At 51.1% G+C, this 18869-nt stretch overlaps 4 protein-coding genes across 4 annotated transcripts; 1 reads left to right on the top strand and 3 right to left on the bottom strand.

The window, feature by feature from the left end:
• Window positions 1-242: 242 nt before the first annotated feature.
• Window positions 243-884, bottom strand: TRUGW13939_10620 (uncharacterized protein; the record flags this gene model as incomplete). The annotated part of the gene is made up of 1 exon (XM_035493731.1): window positions 243-884. One exon carries the CDS (start codon window positions 882-884, stop codon window positions 243-245), a length of 642 nt encoding a protein of 213 aa, XP_035349624.1.
• Window positions 885-2220: 1336 nt separating this feature from the next.
• On the bottom strand, window positions 2221-4017 carry TRUGW13939_10619 (uncharacterized protein; the record flags this gene model as incomplete). Its single annotated transcript, XM_035493730.1, has 3 exons — window positions 2221-3095; window positions 3155-3934; window positions 4014-4017. The coding sequence occupies 3 exons, from the start codon at window positions 4015-4017 to the stop codon at window positions 2221-2223; spliced, it is 1659 nt and encodes a 552-aa protein (XP_035349623.1).
• A 1915-nt stretch (window positions 4018-5932) lies between these two features.
• Window positions 5933-8142, top strand: TRUGW13939_10618 (uncharacterized protein; the record flags this gene model as incomplete). The annotated part of the gene is made up of 4 exons (XM_035493729.1): window positions 5933-6540; window positions 6768-7043; window positions 7101-7360; window positions 7415-8142. The coding sequence occupies 4 exons, from the start codon at window positions 5933-5935 to the stop codon at window positions 8140-8142; spliced, it is 1872 nt and encodes a 623-aa protein (XP_035349622.1).
• Window positions 8143-9541: 1399 nt separating this feature from the next.
• On the bottom strand, window positions 9542-18869 carry TRUGW13939_10617 (uncharacterized protein; the record flags this gene model as incomplete). The annotated part of the gene is made up of 10 exons (XM_035493728.1): window positions 9542-10448; window positions 10775-11136; window positions 11607-11902; window positions 12779-16853; window positions 16922-16968; window positions 17020-17071; window positions 17117-17416; window positions 18062-18232; window positions 18299-18569; window positions 18625-18869. The coding sequence occupies 10 exons, from the start codon at window positions 18867-18869 to the stop codon at window positions 9542-9544; spliced, it is 6726 nt and encodes a 2241-aa protein (XP_035349621.1).

Genomic DNA, 18869 nt, shown 5'->3' with positions numbered 1-18869 from the left:
TAGAGTACTGCTAAGTAATAATCAATGGACTAAACCCCAACTCCAATAATAGTATAGCGAACTCCCAGATGCAGTGACAGTATAAGAAAAAAGAGAGAGACAACTAAAAATGCAAATAAAGACCAGCCAGTAATAGGTCTATAGAGTCGCGACAGCTCGACACCAGTGCCAAACCATCATATTCTCCAAATATCCTTTCCGTGTATAGCGGTATAAGGCATAAAGAGAGAGAGAGAGAGAGATCACTGCTCATACACCTTGTCACTCTCAAACGGCTCCGGCGCCGACGCCTTGCCCTTCCACCACCTGAGCCCACACCAAGTCGCCGTACCAGTCCACATGAGGAGATTGACCAAATCAACCCAAACCGCATGCTTCATGCGCGTAATCCCCGAGTCCCCCTCGGCATCCTCACCAATGTACATCTTGCCAAAGATGCCAAACAGCGTCAACCACAGCACACATAGCACACTCTCCCACACAAACGCGGGCAGTTGCAGAGCATGCACGCTCGTAATCGATCTCTTCTTCATAAAAAACGGCGTGAGCAGGATGATTGTTGCCGTGACCACCGCCATGCCTGCGGTGACTTCGGCGTATACCCATTTTGCGTCTGCCGATACGTTCTTTTTGTGTGCGTGGTGGATGTCTACCCCATACAGGCCGACAACGGTCAGGCCCATGACGAATTGGAAGAAGCGAAGAATGCTGTCCAGTGTAGATTTGGTGGCGGATCGGTCGCCAGGACCGGTTATGCCGCCTTGCATCTCACGATTGCCGTTGTCGTACCAGCCATCGTGCTGTTGCTGGTCGCCGCCGCCGTTTTTGCGCTTTTTGGCTTGGTTAACGCCGATGCGGAGGAGTCTGAAGACGAGGAAGAACATTTTTTTTGAGTTGGTAATATCAGAGAAAGGTATACAGGTGGGAAATATTCGAGATATAGTGGGCAGGATGATGGGTTTAAATGATCGATGACTCTTTCAGATGACAAGGTGACAATTCTTTTGTAAGAGAATGAATGGATGGATGACTCGAGCCTAGTCAATAGGCTTGACAATAAAGAAGAGATAAAAGAGACAAAAAATTAAAAGAAAGAAAAAAAAAAGAAAGTTATTTTTGATTGACCACAACCACAAAAGACAACGGACGTACCTGGACTTTTATAGCCGGATTCCTCGACACGCCCATGGCCAAGCGGTGTCTCATCTGAAACAATAGAAAGAGAAAAAAAAAGCTACCGCTGGGTATATTCCTCTAATCGACAAAAATAAACCGAGTAACTAGTGGGGAAGAAGTGTTTCGGTTTCAGAGCTGAAGAAAGTCTCCATTTGCTCACGGTCAATGTCAAAATCCTGAAGAAAACACACGGGGTAGGAGCCATGGCGGAAGCAGCGAGCCAACCAGACTCGGCTCCAGAACTATATACCTAACAATAGCCATTCTTTTTTTTTTTTTTTTATGCGAAATTCTGTAACAGATGGAGAAACATGCATGCTCAAAGAATCGAGCGCTGCTGGCCAACCAAACGCTGTTCGTCAGCGGTTAAGCGCCGACGCGGCGGTTGGCTCCACTTCTATACTACCATAACTATATAGCAGTTGTACTATACTTAGTAGTACTAGTAACTGATCTATGTATGGCTCGACAGAAATAAATGACTGATTGGCTGCCATCAATGTAGGTAGACTTTAGTAGTACGGCTTATACTACCATGCTAAGTTTCATTTGTTCATTGATATTCTGTATGTATGGACAACAGTACTCGGCTGGCAAAAATGTGTTCCAGCGTCTGCCATAAATAGATACACACCTCATTAATTGCAGTACGTACGTAGTTTCCAATCATGTCCCAATTCGGTTCGCGTCCGAATTCCTCTCCTCACTCTTTCCAAGTCACGTCCAACTGTGACGGTTCCTCATCCTCTGAAATGACTCACTCCTATCGACCATCGACGACTCCATGCTGACGTCCCGCTAGCAGACGCTAGTTATGCTTTGTAAATTTGTGGTAAAGAAAAGGAAACGGAAAAAAAAAAAAGATGATGAGAAGAAGATGATGAGAAGAAGATGATGATGATGAGAGGGGATTTTAACATAACCTGAAAGACAAAACAAGAGACAAAATCGAAAACAAACAAGAACACGCTATAATCAAAAACACTGTCGAGCCGGGCAGAGGCTTTACAATACCGTAATATGCTCACTCTGCCCGGCTTCTTTTTAGGCTGGCCGATCCAGTCCGCTGCCTACTGTGCCCTCTGGAATCGGCCCTGCTAAAGGAGGCGGCCGTCCAGCACTCGGCACCGCAGGCGCTCGGTGGTGGTGAGCATGCGGCGGAGCTGGAGCTGGAGCTGCCATCGGCGGAATCTCGTCGTCGTATTCACCCAGATAGTCATCCGGGTGCGGCGGCGCATCCATCGAATGATGATGGTCCGAACCGTGATGAGCAGGTTGCTGGGCGTTGGGGTGTTTTGCTGCGTTCTTTGTCGCCTTCTTGTTCTTTCGTCCCTTCATTTTGGCCTTTTCGAGCAGCCGTCTTTTCTCCGCCAGGCGGCGTCGTTCCTTGCGGTCTTTGATCTCATACTGTCGAATCAGTGCTTTGGGCGGCTCCCCAAAGATTGTTTCGTACTCGCAAAACTCGCAGATCCATATATCCTCCGGGCTCGGCGGATTGTGGATGTTGGCGTAGTGCTGTTGGATCTTACGCCGCCGCGCTGCAAGTGCATACATGCTCTCCCGAGACCGTCTGGGCCGCTGACCTGGGTTATTCGTTGGCGTCCCGCCACCAGGCAGAGGAGGCCCATGTTGTCCCCCCATGTTGGGAGTTGTCTGCGTGGCAAAGTCGCGCGCGTTCATTGACGGGTTTGGCATGCGTGGGTGGGAGAGAGGATACGGATTGGGAGGGTGCATTGCAATGCTCTTGGAACTGTCCGATTCGCACGTAAAGGTGAATTGCGTCTTGGTCGGGGTCGTCTTGTTTGCTTGCTGTTCAAGCAAACTGACATTATTCCCTCCCTTTGGCGAGGGAGAGAGTGCGGCCGCGTTGGCAATCGCTGTCGAGATAATGCCTTGGTCTGACTTGGTCCCTGTCTCGCCTAACTCGCTGTCAGTGAAAAGGAGCCTTGGTCAATTCCAATTGAGCGGTAATCTTTACCTGTGCCTGAGTGCGGAGATGTCAAGTCTCGACGACTACTGCCAGCTCGACCACTAAGCCAGGTGTTTTGCTGGTGAACAGAAAGAGAATTACGCCCGCCCACAGCGCGCGGTGCATGGCGCCCATACCGACCACGCCCTGGTCCAGAAACACTTCCTACACTCGAGGTAGCAGGGCTACCAGAGCCATAATATGTACCAGCTGCCGAATCCCCCAGTCCCACCGGCGACCCTGCAATGGAACTGGATATGCCCATACTAGCAAGGTCTGAAGTGAGACTAGAATGGTGGCTGTTCAAGGCCCCTGAGGTGGGAATCTTTCGCTTTTTCTTGTTGTTGGTATTCTCAAATGCATCATAGCCGTCCGGCCCGCCTGGAGAAGATTGAACCGCCTGGCCATTCGGAACAGGGGTGGAAGGAGACAGCGATGATCCCCGAAAGCCAGCACTACGACGGACAACGACTGGGCTTCCCTCATCCCCACTCTCGACTTCAGAGACCCCATTTTCATACGGATGACGCTGGTCTCTATCAGGGCTGTGTTCGTGGCTGTAGGACTCTACCGAGTTTTGCTGCATGTACACTTTGCTGTCCCGGGTGTCTCCATGCTCGGAATAGGAGCCATAAAACAACTGAGAGACTGGGGGGGCTGGCGGGAACATAATCGTCCCTGCAGCCTCCGGGGAAAGACGAGACCGCAACGGACGCTTCGGGAGAGGACGGATAAGACGATCAGGATAGACGGGGGACGGCGTATCCGGCATGGCCGAATATGGTCCACCTGGATCGAGTCAGCGGATGAAGAAGAAGAAGAAAAGCAATTCAGTATATCGAATCCCCAGTCGCTCGAGACGACGTACTCATTGTGGCAGCCATATTCCCGTTCACGCACACACACACACAGCAGCCCTTCTTCAAACACTCTCCAGAAACCAAATTTCAAATCCCAAATCCCAAATTCCAAAATCGTATTTGCTTTAGTATCGGTGCAAAAGTTTTCGGGGTTTCAACGAATTCTGTACAAATCGAGGTGATATCAAAATCCTATCCAAACTGGGAGATCCGGTATCAGCAGGGTCCACGGTAGCCGACGGTCGACCGCTGTAGCAAATGGCAGACACAGCATCGAAGGGAGACTACCGATGCAGAAAGAAACAAAAAAGAGACTATTCAAAGCCTCCAGGACGCAACTCTGTCGTACTCACACAGGTAGGTAAATTGCCCAGCGGCAGACTTTTAAGGAGAGAAATCACGGGGAAGACGGTAGGCACGCCCACAGGCGTATGGTGCAAGCGGGCAATGCCAACAACGCGAAGCAGATGCAGAGTTGCAGGCAGGACACGCAGAAGCGAGATAGTGGGCGAGCAGCAGGGGGGGAAGAAGTAACACGTAGTTGGGTCGGTCTTCGAGGATGAAGCAAAGCAGGCCCGTTAGTAATAACTAAGCGGCCGCCGCTCGGGTATGCCGCGCTAGGCCCAGATTAGCCGAACGGCCATGGCATGGTCACTAATCAGACATAATAATAATGATAGTAATCAATGGAAGAATTAGAGAATTACTAGACTACAATGCATGCCATCTGCATGTGGCATGGCCTAGACTGTCGGGGTCGGGTCTGACATGGTCTCTACTGGTGGCAGCAAAGGACATGAACGGCTCTTTACCGCCTGTTCTTTCATTCCATCTTCCTTGCAGCCTTTGTAATCATCACCGACCCTCACAGCCTAACCTAGGTTGATGCTGCCTGTGGTAGAACTGCCTAGCATCTACGTAGTCGAGGCTAGGCCTGTTCCTAGTGGTGTTGAAGCTCTCTATCTCGAAGCGCAACCGTCGACACGACGCCAGAACTTGCGCTCTTCGACTATCCCCAGGCAATTGATTGCCGTGTGCAGACATGCTCCGTTCTGCAGTTCTCCAGTTGTTCGTTTTTTTTTATTTCATTGTTCATTTGTCCAGTTTGGTAGATATATTCCGTGATCCTAGCTGTCGAGCCAAGACCCGATGGTCTTCCCAACTCGACCATCGACTCATACAACTATCTTCCACTATAGCTATCGACGTATTCCCAGGGTATCGTGCGAGACTTTGGCCCATTTCAATGCGATCTGTGCAGTCGGCCAGTCAGTCAGTCAGTCAGTCAGCAGGAAAAAGCTCGACGCGGCGAGGGCGAGGCGAGGAGGGGCAACGTCAGGATGATTGCCAGGAAAACACCCAGCAGCATCGACTGGCTGCAGAGAACAACAAAGCAATCGCATCGGGACTAAGAGCAGTGTGCAATGAATCAAAAGTCGATGGGCGATGGGCGAGCTGGGGCTCACCTGGTGGTGTCGAGAGTCGAGCGGGGAAGGAAGCAGCACTAAGAGACAAGCAGCGTCCAGCGCCGGCAGGAGCAAAAACCGGCCATCCCGTTCCGTCGTCTTTTCCCCCCATCCCAACTCGCTCCTCTCTCTCTCTTTCTCTCTCCCTCTATACTCTCAAGGTCCAGCCTCGCTCGCTCCCCCCTACTCCCAGACTATGTAGCGGCTCGTCTGCTCGCTGGACGATCTACTTGGAAACAGGCACTACCATTGCCTGCCCTCTGTCAATTGTCTCTCTGCGTTTTCCATCGGCCACCCGGCCGAGCCACCAGAGCACGCTCGAATCCCTCGTCGAGCGCGTTCGAGAAGAAAAAAACAGAGCTTTGCCAGCTCCGCTGCTGGCATCGCTTGGCCAGCTGTCTTGAGCAGCTAGATTCCTCCCTGTGCACTCTCTACTGATTTTCTCCACTCCCACCGTGGCCATGTCGCCTCGTCGTTCCTCTCGAGCTCGCACCACACAACCGTCACCAGCCCTACTCCAGCACACAAATTCTAACAGCTCGGGAAACTCCCTCGGTCGCGGCGACCGCAATACTCGTGCGAATAATCACAAAATATCCTCGCCTCAGAGATCGTCCACGCAGCGATCGCAGTCCCTCGACGACTCGGACGGCAAACTCGATCAACCCCAGACGCGCCAGCGCCAACGTGTGCGAGACGAAGACAATGGCGCTCCTCCTGGCCCCAACGGGGATATCGGAGACGAAGACGACGATGAGAATGAGGAGGAGGAAGTAACAAGGTGTCTGTGTGGACAACAGGAATACCCCGGTCTTCCACCTTCCCGCCAGGATGCCACCGCTCGCAACGACCCCCCTCAGGTCGGAGCCAAAGACAGCACCAATATTGCGACAATAGAGTCCGACCCCCTCAGCGAAGAGCCTGGGAGCATGTTTATCCAGTGCGATTCATGCAAGGTGTGGCAGCACGGTGGCTGTGTTGGAATCATGGACGAGGCGATGAGCCCCGATGAGTACTACTGCGAGCAGTGTCGCAAGGATCTACATAATGTCATCAATGAGTCAAATGGGTAAGTCGTTCAACCTGCTTTGCGCCGGAGCAATTGAGGGCGTTCCGCCTGTGCTTTCTTTCTCCTCGATTCCTCTACACTGCGTCCCCCTCCCCTCATTCACATCCTGCCCCCACCGCCATCTGGCCATTTTCTTCCTACTGCAGAAGCACTTTCTATCATTTCACACAAAGATACCATGACCAAGGTCGTGCCATTATGTGGACAAAACGCTTACGCTATTACAGCCAGCTCTCGTCTCAATACCTACCCGTCGCGCCGGTCTCCAGCCCGCGGTCTCCGTCTCGCGAGTCATCAAGAGACCGCTCTCACTCATCACGCGATACAAAATCCAGACACAACGACAACCCCAAACGGCGCTCTACAATGAACAGTCGAGATGCAGCGTACGATGAAGAGGAGCTGCTTCGACGAGCCATCGAAGAGAGCAAAGAAGAGACGAGAATGAGCAATGACGAAACGAGCTCGCGAAGAACGAAAAGAAGCCGCAGCGATAGCGAAGCGTAAGTTGCGCAGTGCAGTACACTAAAAATACATGACGTTGTCTAACCCGTTTGCAGGAACAGGCAAGCCGCCGTCAAACGTCCACGCACGAGCTCCCCATCTCCGTCCGCCTTATCCAAGCAAAGCATTCCCGGTTCACAACCAGTGTCTGAGGACGAGACAAAAACAAAAATGAACGGTGCCAACAGACCCAAAAGAGCTCCTCCGCCTCGCAGTCAGCGAGAGAAAGAGACCAAAGAGCCGGAAGAACAAGAAGCAGAACGAGTAGACCCTGCCGCACGCAGGAAATCCCGCTCTGAGAAGAAAAGAGGAGATGGTAGGGTTTTTTCCTTCTTTCTTTCTTCGAGAGGATCTAACAGCGATACAATAGAATCCGACCGTGAAGCCGAAGCATCACCCACGAAACCCCCTCCTACATCGGCTCCTGTGGTCGCTGAACAGCCTGAGCCTTCAGAAGCCACGCCGGAAACGCCCGTCCAGCCCGCAGAACCAACCCCCGCGCCACGTCAATCAACACGAAAGTCTGGCCGCCCTCCAGCGCGCCGAGGAGGTCGGGTAGGACGCAATCAATACACACGGGAGCGCGATGTCAATGGAGATAGCAACAACTCCCCAAACTCACCTCACGGAGGACCGTTCCGTGATAATGGCCGAGACTCGCCTAACCTGAGCGGGCCCAACGGGGTTCAAGCAAACGGGACCGACTCTGGCAAGACCGGGAAGGCTCGTCACTTGAACCCCAATCGCACCTCGATGAGCGAGATGAAACGGCGCGTGTCCGCGATTCTAGATTTCATCTCGCGCATGCAAGTCGAGATGGCTGCAAGCGGGGAAACGATAACACCCCCCGACAGCAATGGGAATGGGAGCAGTTCTCGCACGTCCTTGGTCAAGGGCGTTCAGGAGCAACTAGGAAATCTCCTAGCGATGAATGGCGAAGGCGCCTCTACCGACAGCTCTACCGCATCTGTGACCAGTGGCGAAGCTACAGGAAAGGAGCCAGACTTTAAAGAACTGAGCAGTGTCGAGATGATGGATGTTCTTACTCGCCATCTACTCAAGTGGCAGCAAGAATATGGGAAATATGGCGAGAAATGATTCTCTGCCTATAGTTCCTTTCGTACTCATACTGTGTGTTCAATAATCACACAATGTCTCATATAGACTGGCTCTGGATCTTTGGTTGTTTTGCTGTCTCTTTTATATCCCACACCTGTCGATACCCAGCTCTGGTGTTGCTAGGCGGTTGTCTGTCTTGACGAATTTCCTTTTTTTCCTTTTCGCTTCTCTTGATTTACTTCTTCTGGGTTTACTTTCTCTTCTGGATGCGTGCATGCATATCTTATAGGTGTTCCGATCATGTACTATTATTATGTCATACATTACTACTGGCGAGTCTCCCATTGACTGGGATTTTTTCTGTCTTTTTTACCCTCCTCTCATTACAGCTACAGACCAACAGCATGGTGTACGCTTTTTTGCCTTTTGTCATGTTCATTCATGTTGTGCATATCATATTGCAGGATCAGTCAATCGGTGTTTTTCTTCTTTCTCTGCTCCTGGTTTGCTGTTCTTTTTTTTTTCTTTATGGATTTATATATTGTTGGATTACTTTTTGTTTGATGTACTTTTTTCTGGTTTTCGTGGCGCTGTGTGTGATATTGCTGTGTTCGAGTTTTGTGGGAGTTTGATCTATCTATAATGATGTCGGGATATATATTATTAAAATTATCAATTCGTTATTTTTGTTATATTCGATTTATTTATGATTGTTCACATATGTCAACTATGTAGTGATTTGCGTATACATGTATAATTTAAATTTATCCAGATCAATTTCAATAAATTTTTGAAAAATATTCAAATGTTAAAGTTCTTAGGCCAATGTGTTCAAATGTTACTATATATATTAAGGAAACATTGAACATTTTGAAAATTGCACATATCGACTGGTTTGAACTCGCAATTAAATCCACCCCAATTTAAAACATACAAACATAAAAAAAAAAAACGACAACTGGGGTATCAATTATGTCAAGATTTGACATTGATGCTAATGTCATTCCACATTCCAACCGGCCACACTACATAAGCTTAAGCCATTCGAGATTAAACCACCTCGTGGACAACACGATAACACGTGTACCATATTTTTAACTACCACGTTTACGCAAGGGATGACAGATTTAGAATGACGTTTCAATGTTATTCAAATCCTAGATAAAACATGATTGTACAAAGGAAATAATTAAAAAAAGAAAAAGAGAACCTGGCCTCATGAGCTAAGCTCTAACCATCATACATGTTCCATCGTGTCGGATACAAAATCTCGGCCCTCAAAACCGTAGAAAAGACAAATCTAGCTCTTTCCATTATTTTGGACATTTAAGTATAGAGAAAAAGAAAATGCGTTGGCTGTGCGTGACGTCAGTGACATGTACAGGGGGTGAAGCAAGGGCGGGAGCTGCCGGGACTAACCTTTCTCGGGTTTTAAAATTTACAGACGGGAGCCGTGGATGACCTTGTAGTCGACGACTAATTCACGGCCACCGTCGTTGATGACGAGGGCGCGAACGCTGCCGCGGCCGTCGCTGTAGGCGTCGCGGATGCGCTGGAAGAGGGAGCCCTGGGTGACGACGGGGAGGCTCTGCTTGACATCACCAGTCTCGGTCATGGCGGTGAGACGGCCGTCATCGTGGATGTCCAGGACACGGTAGGTCTTGTAGACGGGACCCAACATGGTCTGGACGACGACGGAAGGAGATGGGTTGGAGACAAAGCTCGACTCCTCGTGCAGCTGGCGGGTGAAGAGGTCGACACCGAGGTAACGGTGCTGGCCAGTCTGGGGGGAGACAGAGATACGGATCACCTGGCAAGGACGGCCCTGCAGGATGAGCAGGTCACCGACGCGGACAAAGTGGACGGGGATGGGGACGCTCTCCCGGTTGGAGGAGCCACCACGAGGCTCGACAACGCGAACCTCCTCGCGGACACCCTCGCGGTAACGAGAGGGACCCTCAGCCACGACCTCTTCCTTGTGGTCATGGTGGAAGGGGTGGAGGATGCGGTCGGCAGCACGCTCAACACCGCGGCGGAAAGAGTGGTAGTGACCTTCGTCGTCGTAGTAACCCATCTTGGACTTGGGGGCGGTTTCACGGATAGTCTCCTTGGTTACAGAAACGTCGACAGGGGGGTAGGGAGCACGACCTTGGCTGGTGAGCTCGTAGGTGTTGTCGGGACGGTAAGCTTCGGTAGAAGGCTGGTAGCGACGATCGTAGACGTCGACGTCGTAGGTAGGATGGATACGACGACGGTAGTCGCGTTCGGTGATGTCGAGCTGAGTCTCAAGAGCTTTGTCTTGAGTGGTGCGTGGTTCTTCGTAACGACCAATCGGTTCTTGGTAGCTATTGGGGAGGTGTCAGGTATTAATGTGCGAGACGCGAGGCTAATGTAGAAAAAAGAAAATAGACAACAAAAGCGGTGATTGGCGGAGGCTAAGGATTTAGGGGCAGACCACGTAAGAGCTTGGCAAGCAGCTAGACCAGAGCTAGACCAGTTGCTAACCAGTGGCGAGGCCCAGCTTGTGTTGTCACAGCCCAAAAACAGGCCAGTGTCACAGGCTCGTCTGTGGGGCGTTTCCACCGCTTTTTGCTGTGTTGTCGGGGGGGTTGGTTGCCGGGGAATTGGGAAAACAAGACAGAAAACGAGAATGAAAAAAAAAAAAACATACCGATCACGAGAGAGCTCTACCTGTGGCTGGCTTTCGTAGTAGCGGTCGCGTTGTTCCTGGTAGACTCGAGTGGGAGCAGGCTCGTAGCGACGACGGTCTTCGGAGATGCGAACGTCAACTTCTTCCTTTCCGTAGGCACGGGGGTCAGGCAGTTGTTGAGCAGCAGCTACACCAACAGTATCTTCCCGTCTGACGCGCGAAGTGGAATTGATGTCGACCTCTCCTTCTACTCGGGTCTGAGTAGCCTCAGAGACAGCGTCACTCCGGTACGACGACGGGAAGACACTGAAGGGGATGGGTACGCGCGCCTCAAAGTCCAGATTGACTGTCCTTTGGGCGTCCTTTCTCGAATGCCTTTGGACCTGTAGTCAAAAGGCGAGACAAGAAAAGACTATTTGGGGAGAATCGTGGTTGCAACGGAGGCGAGGATAAGAATTGACTGGAATGCAGCAAGCTTATCCGACCACGTTTTGTTGCGGGGAGAAAATGAAAAGTTAGAAGGTGGTTTGAGGTTGGAATGGAAGAATTCTTTGGATGGGGTAGAAGTGTAGATGGATGGAGGAAGGAGGAATGTGAGGATGGGATCGGGTCGTGTTTATGGAGTTTCTGTCAGGGGAGGCTGGGCCGGGGCGTGGCTAGAGCGTGTTTGTTGTGGACGCATGTCAACAAAGCTAGAGGAAATCGGGGTTAGCGCGATTGTGACCCGAGGTGATTCGGCAGCTTGTGATTATTATTTCGACATTATTATTATTATTGTACTTTGCTCCTGTTATGATTAATAATTATTACGATCTCGATTTGTAATTATTCAATTGATATGCCAGATACTAACATCGTTTACCAGCCACTGCAGTGGTTTTTCTTTCTGGACTGTTGCTGCGGCGATGGCTGGCAAACGGGGACGTGGCAATTCACATGCATACAGTCCCGTACCGTCACAGAACGGGGCTGGTAAAATTACCAGTCTAGATCGCCTAGTGGAGCAGACGCGCCTCGGCGTCTCTATGGCAACGGCCTCGCGTCTAGCCCCGATCGGGTCGGTGCTTCTCCGATCCGCGCCGAGCTGAGACATCGTCATCACAATAATGCTTGACAAAATAATATGATCAAACGTGCAATTATTGACAGCTGTAAATATTAGATACTCTATAAAATATTCCTCAGTAGTATACACCGTAGTAAAAACCTCGAATCACCTCACCCAAGCACTGGAAATCAATCATGGTAAGGCTGTTAGCTCTCGCGCTAGCTCTCACGATCTGGGCAGCAATTGTTTTCTTTTGATACGACTATTACTCTTAAACATGATTATTATAGCTCCGCCGAGTGGCGCATCAGGCAAAGCCGACTGGGGCGTGGGCCGTGCTGCAGTGCCCCAAGCTTTGCCGGCAGCGTGTTCTTCATTCATTGGCAAACTGGTTGAGAAATTCACTCGGATCATGGATGGTCAATCTGGGCTAGTGACAGCATACTAACGAGAGTCTGGACTCGTCAATTCGATTCAATTGATTGATCGATCAGATTTTGAAGCATAAATTGATATTATTGCTAATAATAAAAAGTATCATAACTGACTGTCAGTATCAATATCTATGTTGAACAAATTATTAATTACACCATCCTTCCCATGGCCCATGTCTAATTCATAAATCAATAATGCCTGCACCCGTCTTCCAAGCCATTTATATATGTATGTAGAACCAAAAGATTCAAAATCAAAGATCCAAGAAGAAAAAAAGGACTGCGTCTTGCGGAGTGCATATCGACTCGACACCAGCCAGATATAAGTTCATTAAAAAAAATGTCAACGAAGGGAAAGAGAGAAAAAAAAGTAAACAGCGGTATCACCCTGGGAATCAAACGGAATATACAAAAGAAGGTCAGACAAATACAGCCGAGCTGCTGTTTTGTAGGAGAAAAGAACCGCAGGCGTAACAAAATAGTAGAATGTGTCGAACATGAAAAAATACATTTTATCCAGATAGGCCACTCAGCCTCAATCACGTAGACCAAAAGCCTTTCTCAACAACGGAAAGCGCTTTTTGCGACCGGTCCGTCCAACAACCACGTCCGAGACAGCCCCGACGGGCTCGGACTCTAAGCTGTCCAAAGTATTTTTTCGACTATACGTCGGCCGCTCAATAGCGGTCCGATCAACACCATTCACGAGCCCATCTGATGTTGACGGTCGGTTTGGTATCTCCCTCGAAGGCGCCGGCGAGGCGGTCGGCCAAGTCGAACCTTGGGCAGTCGTGTTTTTCTTGTGAAGCTTTGGCGTCGTCGATCGACCAGCCCCGAGAATCTCTACTTCTTCCCTGACCTGAGCTAGCTCCGTTGGTGTGCGCTCCAACGGAGTATCTCTTCTCGCCGCGCTTTCAAGGTCAGACTTGCGAACTTTGCCATCCTTGCCTTTCGACGTGAATCGAGACAAGAGACCGCCGCGTTTTCTCGGTTGAGACAAGATAGCGTCGATATCAGCCGGTGTTATTTGCGAGCCCGGCCTGATAATCCCGTTTCGAGCAGCCCGTTTACCTTCGTCGTCCGAACTGTCTTCCAGATCGGTCGATTCACGGTCGAGTTCGCCTCGGCGACGAGGGATGCCACGCACAGGTGTCAAGTTACTTGATAATGGCTCGTCTTCATCGCTCGAGTCTGCAAACCGGCTGTGGAAAATGTTTCGGCCACCGTCTCCTTCATCATCAGAATCAATGATCCGGGATCTGATCGAGGGTGCCGTGGTTGACGTCCTCATTCGTGGACTGGCCGTCTTATTTCGCAGACTGGCGAAGCCCGATGATGAGCGTTCCGGAGGCGGCCCACGCATCGTCATGCGCATGGATGATGCTCGTGGAGATGTGGATCTTCCGACCATCGTTTCTGTTGCGGCCATGCTGACCGGTCTCGTCGCTCGCATCGTCCTTTTCATTGAATACTGGCCTTCTGCCCGGGATGATCGTCTGGTCCGCTTGAAACTGCTATCGGAGTCGCTATCATCGCCCTTGGCGCTGATAAGGCTGCCTGCAAGTGACATCGGCTTCTGGGTTGGCTTGGTACTGCTCTGATTTTTAAGTGTTGCGCTGTTTGGGAGCGGAGGCGACGACATGCGTTGAGAAATAGGCACATGAGGCATGACAGGGGTTGAGTGTTTGTTTTGAGGATTTGCTCGCTGACGTTCATTCTTTCCCAACGCGTTCCGCAGATGCGACCCTTGGTGAGGATTTCCAGACACGGGTCTTTTCGCCTTGGTTTGAGTAGATACTGAGGGCGACGGGTCATCCTTGGATCGAAGCGGCCAAGACGGGTCGAAAGAATCAATACCTTTTTGCTTCCCAGCAGTCCTTGGAGCATTTACAGAGGTTGTATTTTTGCGCTGCTTTACAGGCTCGGCAGATTCTGTAGGGCTAGTAGCCTTTGGAATCGATGGCGATTGAGACTCGACAACAGAAGACTTGGTAGACGGTTCCGGAGTCATGGCTTGCGGAGCAGATGGCGACTGCGGTGGGGAGACCGCAAGTGCAGTAACCGGTGATACGCGTGAAGGACTTGGGCTTTCTGGGGCCTGTTGCTGTGGCTTGGTTTTTGAGGGCATGGGACTGTCGACAATTGCATTAATTGACCCGAACCTATCGCCATCGAAGCCATCTGGTTCTTCGGCAGCATCGCTGTAAACACTCTCATCGGATTCTCCATCGTCATCATCGGCTGTTGTAGGTGCATCGTTAGCAGGTGTAGAAGGTTCCGTCTGAGCTGCAGCAGCACTAGCTGGTGTCGATTCAACTTTAGTAGTCGTGTTTCGCTCAGATGACATCGGAAATCCACCAGGCATGTTTTGTATTTCAAGACTCCTCCTGTTATCTTCCCCAGGCGTTGCGGGCTGAATGGCGATTGTCGGAACAGCCTCTAAAGAGCCATCAACATTTGTTCCTAACAGCGGCCCATCCAACGCAACAGTAGGGGTTTGCACAGGTGTTGCAAGGGGAGAAGGATTAGAGTCTGATTCCTCAACGACCGTAGGAAGCTGTTGCTGCATAGAAACTGATGGGATTTCATCAATATCTTCCAAAACAGTATCTCTTGCCTCCGACCCCGTGTTCTGAGCCGTGGTTTCCCTGTCTTGAGCAATGGACTCTTCTTTCTGTGAGTAAGCGTTGGCTAGGATACCACCAATGGCATGGTCGTTTGATGCAGAGAAATGGTCAAGCTCATCATCGGATGAAGAAGTGGACTCGTTGTCATCGTCTACCACGCTCGTAGTAGGTTCATCCAGTTCTCTCGTACCGCGGATGCTGCCAAAAGATGGAAGTGCAGGTCTAGGCTTAAGAACAGACTCGAAGTCGTCATCATTCGCATCTTTGAGATTGAGCTTCTTCTTCGCAATCGAGAACCAACTCCGTGACTTTGTCTTCTCAATAGGGCTTGGAGTATCAACCGGTTCTGGTGAGGTGGGGGGGCTTGCAGCCACACCAACAATGTCCGGCCCATCGTCAAAACTGACCTTGACGGCCTTCTTTCTTGAGCCCGTGCGCGATCCATCGTCCGAGGCCACAGAGGTGGCATCCGAGATCTCACTTGGGGTCTGACCCGTTCGAAGTCCGGTATAAAGGCGTCGATCAGGGGATGAAGACATCTTCAGAGCTGGCTTTACAGGCGACATTGATCTCGGCGGGGGCTCATGTATAGGTGACTCTGAGCTTACTGTCAAATGACTTGAGAACCTGGCAGATCGATTTGGGCTGATAGATGCCGGTCTGTCCGGTTTTTGCTTGTCAAAAGTCTGATCGGCGGAAAGTCTGTCTGATGCTGGCGACGACGGGGTTGAGGAAGTTGAAGGCGACAGTCGCATCGGAGAATTGGAAATCATTTGGTCTTTTGTTTGGGGGGTTTCGATAGATAGATGTGCCGGAGGACGCTGATTTGGACGGCCATTCACACTTTTATTATTGACGGGAGACTGTGGAGCGACCGGGGGCTCTGGAATCTTTTGCTGAGAGGTTTCTGCCGCTTCTGCCTGTTCTTCAGCGTTGTGATCCTCCATCACAGCTGACGGCCGTTTCTTAGGTTTAGCCCGCACATTATTAACGTCTTCGGTTGGTGTGCTGTTGTTGATAATAGCGATAGGAGACTGGGAACTGTCGTCGACCACTGGACTGGGACGTTTTGTGGTATTATCGGTTATGGGGCTTTTAGGAGATTGAGGAGCTCTTGAATCGACCGACTTTGGCGTATCCTGAACGGCTGAACCTGTAGGGCGACTTCCCATGCTCTTTTGAGCCAAATGACTCCCTTCTGTAGACCCCGGAGCCGCCGTCCTAGGCTTCTTTTTGACCTTTAAGCTGGAAGCCTTGTTGACTGATTGCTGGATGTTCGCCGCTTCTATAGGGGATAAAGGCCGGCTGGGTGATTGCTCGGACGAGTCTCGGGGAAATTCGGTTTGTATGGGAGAGTGAGGTGGAGAGTTTGGCCGCGCATTCATCGGGTATGAGAAGTTGATTGATGTCCGGCTCCCCGGCCGGTCGAGATCAAGAGAGCTTTGAGCTGAGTGCTGACTTCTGACCGTACGCGGCGAGGGGCTCGTAGGACTCGCAGTTTGACCGGAAGACCGATCAAGACTGGTCACCCTACCATTCGGTAGCACTGTGGATGGCGAGGTAACGCGCGAAGGAGGGACCTGGACACTGGAAGAGCGCCGGCCTCCTCCTAGCTTGGAGAGGTTTGTGAGTCCCTGAGGTAGTGGAGGTATGGGAGGATGTCTTTTTGTTGTTTCGCCGGAGCTGGTTTGCGGCCGATGGGGAGAAGGTTCACGGAACGTCCTGGACGACATGGAACTGGAGCTGGGAGTCCGATGGAGGGAACCGCCTCGAACAGGAGTAGTCGCCGCACTTCCGCGGGATGAGTTGGAGAGCCGCCGTTGCAGCATGCGCTTCGACTGGACATTTTCGACGGATGTCGGGGTGGTTGTATGGCTTCGCAATGCGGCGGCGGCGGCGGCCGATGACAGAGCGGCACCGGCATCTCTGTTCGCCGTAAACGCCCTGGAAGCAGCGGTTTGCGCAGATGCCGACGGAGTCGTATTCAGCGGCTGAGAATAGGGATATTAGTTAGCCCAATGGGTATATCTAGATAAGATATCGAAAAATGTCGACAGACAGGCACCACGCGGACGTCGACCATGGGGTGCGCGCCAGCGATCGCCTCTAGACCGAGAGCAGCAACAAGGAGGAGGGAGCTGTATGGAATTCACAAACCTGATGACGGGACGAACTTCTGCGACGAAACATCGCGACTGGGGCGGAAGGCCTGGAGACAACGCAGCGATTGTCAGGTCAGGTCTGGCGCACGAACCAGCCTCTCTTCACACAGCCAGGGACCATGCACAATGGGAACGGGTGATGTCGATGTAGGATCCCAAAGCGCAGCTCTGGCAAGATGGGCGAACAACAGAGAGAGGATGGAGGAAATAATCGGGAAGTGGCTCGTCAGAACTGGGCGCGCCACAGCCGGAAAGAGCGCCAAGAGCGTCACACTTGCAGGACGGGGCAGGCAGGCGGCCAGCTCGAGGGCAGCGAGGGCAGAAAGAGGGGGGGGAACGAAAAAGCAGAAAGCAAAACAAGAAAGAGAGACGAATCCCAAGTTATTATTACGCTGATTAGAATTATTAACAAAAGAGAGCGTCTGCCGGGGCCGAGGGGAGTTGATCAAGAGCGCATTCGAGGATGACCGTACTAATACTAAGTGGTGGTGAGCACGATGCCGATCGGGCCTGGGGGACACGGTGACGATGCAGCCTGCACCAACTGCTGTGTGTGCGCTGGTCGCTTTTTTTGGGTGACAAAGTGAGGCTAGTGCGCGCTGTATGGGGCTTAGCGTCTTTCACCACGGGGACTATGACGCTGCACGGGGGCCGCATTATTGGCTGCCCTTCCCCGCTACGCCCGGTTAGGAAGACACCTTCCAAAGTGGCTTTCCTGTTTGGGTAGCCATTGCGTCATGGGCAAAGTCGACCTTGTTTTTCGGCCAATGCTAGCGCCCACAGCGGAAATGGCCCCACTTATGGCTGTGATCTCCGTCAATTAAAGTACCAGAACGGCTCCACTCGAGGCTAGCGCTTTCTCTATTGGGCGCCGCGAGTAGCTGCGCTAGGACTAGAAGAGTAATATGTAGTACGTAGTAGAAATACATGAAACTGAATACGTATGGAAATCATCAAATAATATCATTCGTCCAGTAGCCTGGCCCTGTTTCATAAGTCGATCATGCGTATCGAAGATTTCTTGTCCGGATGCCCACAACCACCATAACCACGATTGCGAGAACCTCTGGGAGGAACATGAGTACGACGCGAACGGCAGTTGTCCCATACACTGGACTAAGGTCTGTTCGCTGAGTGCAAACCGCGACAAGGGTGTAAATGACCCGGATCCCGATAGGAATGAGTGCAGCACAGGCACCTTGAAGAAGCTAAATGAGGTAATTAGCCAACGAATCATAAAAGCTGGAAATATGCCGGTTTTTAAAAATGCTTACGGCGGTGCTTCCTTGATGTGCCGGACCGTAGGTCTTCCCATCAGAGGTCACCAAGGAGAAAATTGACCAAAACACCTGCATTAGCCACACCACGACGATCATGGCCGACCCAGCTTTCCAAAAGGATAGACTGTCTGGCGTGGCATTGCGTTGGTAGATGTGCAGAGCTCCTGTAATTGAGAGCCCTAGGGCTGCAGCCATTAAACTTGAGGTAAATACTACAACAGACCAATCGAGGAGGCGGCTCTTGGATGGGTAGCGATATGCTCGACTGCCTTTTTGTTAGTGCTAAAAAAAAAAGGTATGAGATCATTTATATAACTCACGCTTCGTGTACTAGTCCATCAACAGCAAGAATCAATGGTGCAATTCCGACGCTCTGGATAATGTTGGCCGGCAGGCTGCTATTGTCCTGAGCACCCAGTGCACCACCCACGATTCGAGCCAGGCAGAAGATGCAGAGATAGTACCAGGGCAAGAAACCGGTCCATCTATGTGCCATGAAGATATAACAAGTTATGGGAAAGAGAGCAAGATAAACTGCGAGGTCGGCTGGGAAAATGCCATTCAT

This window comes from Talaromyces rugulosus, chromosome VI (assembly GCF_013368755.1).
Source record: "Talaromyces rugulosus chromosome VI, complete sequence".
Taxonomy (NCBI): domain Eukaryota; kingdom Fungi; phylum Ascomycota; class Eurotiomycetes; order Eurotiales; family Trichocomaceae; genus Talaromyces; species Talaromyces rugulosus.
This window is presented reverse-complemented; position numbering and strand designations above follow the sequence as displayed.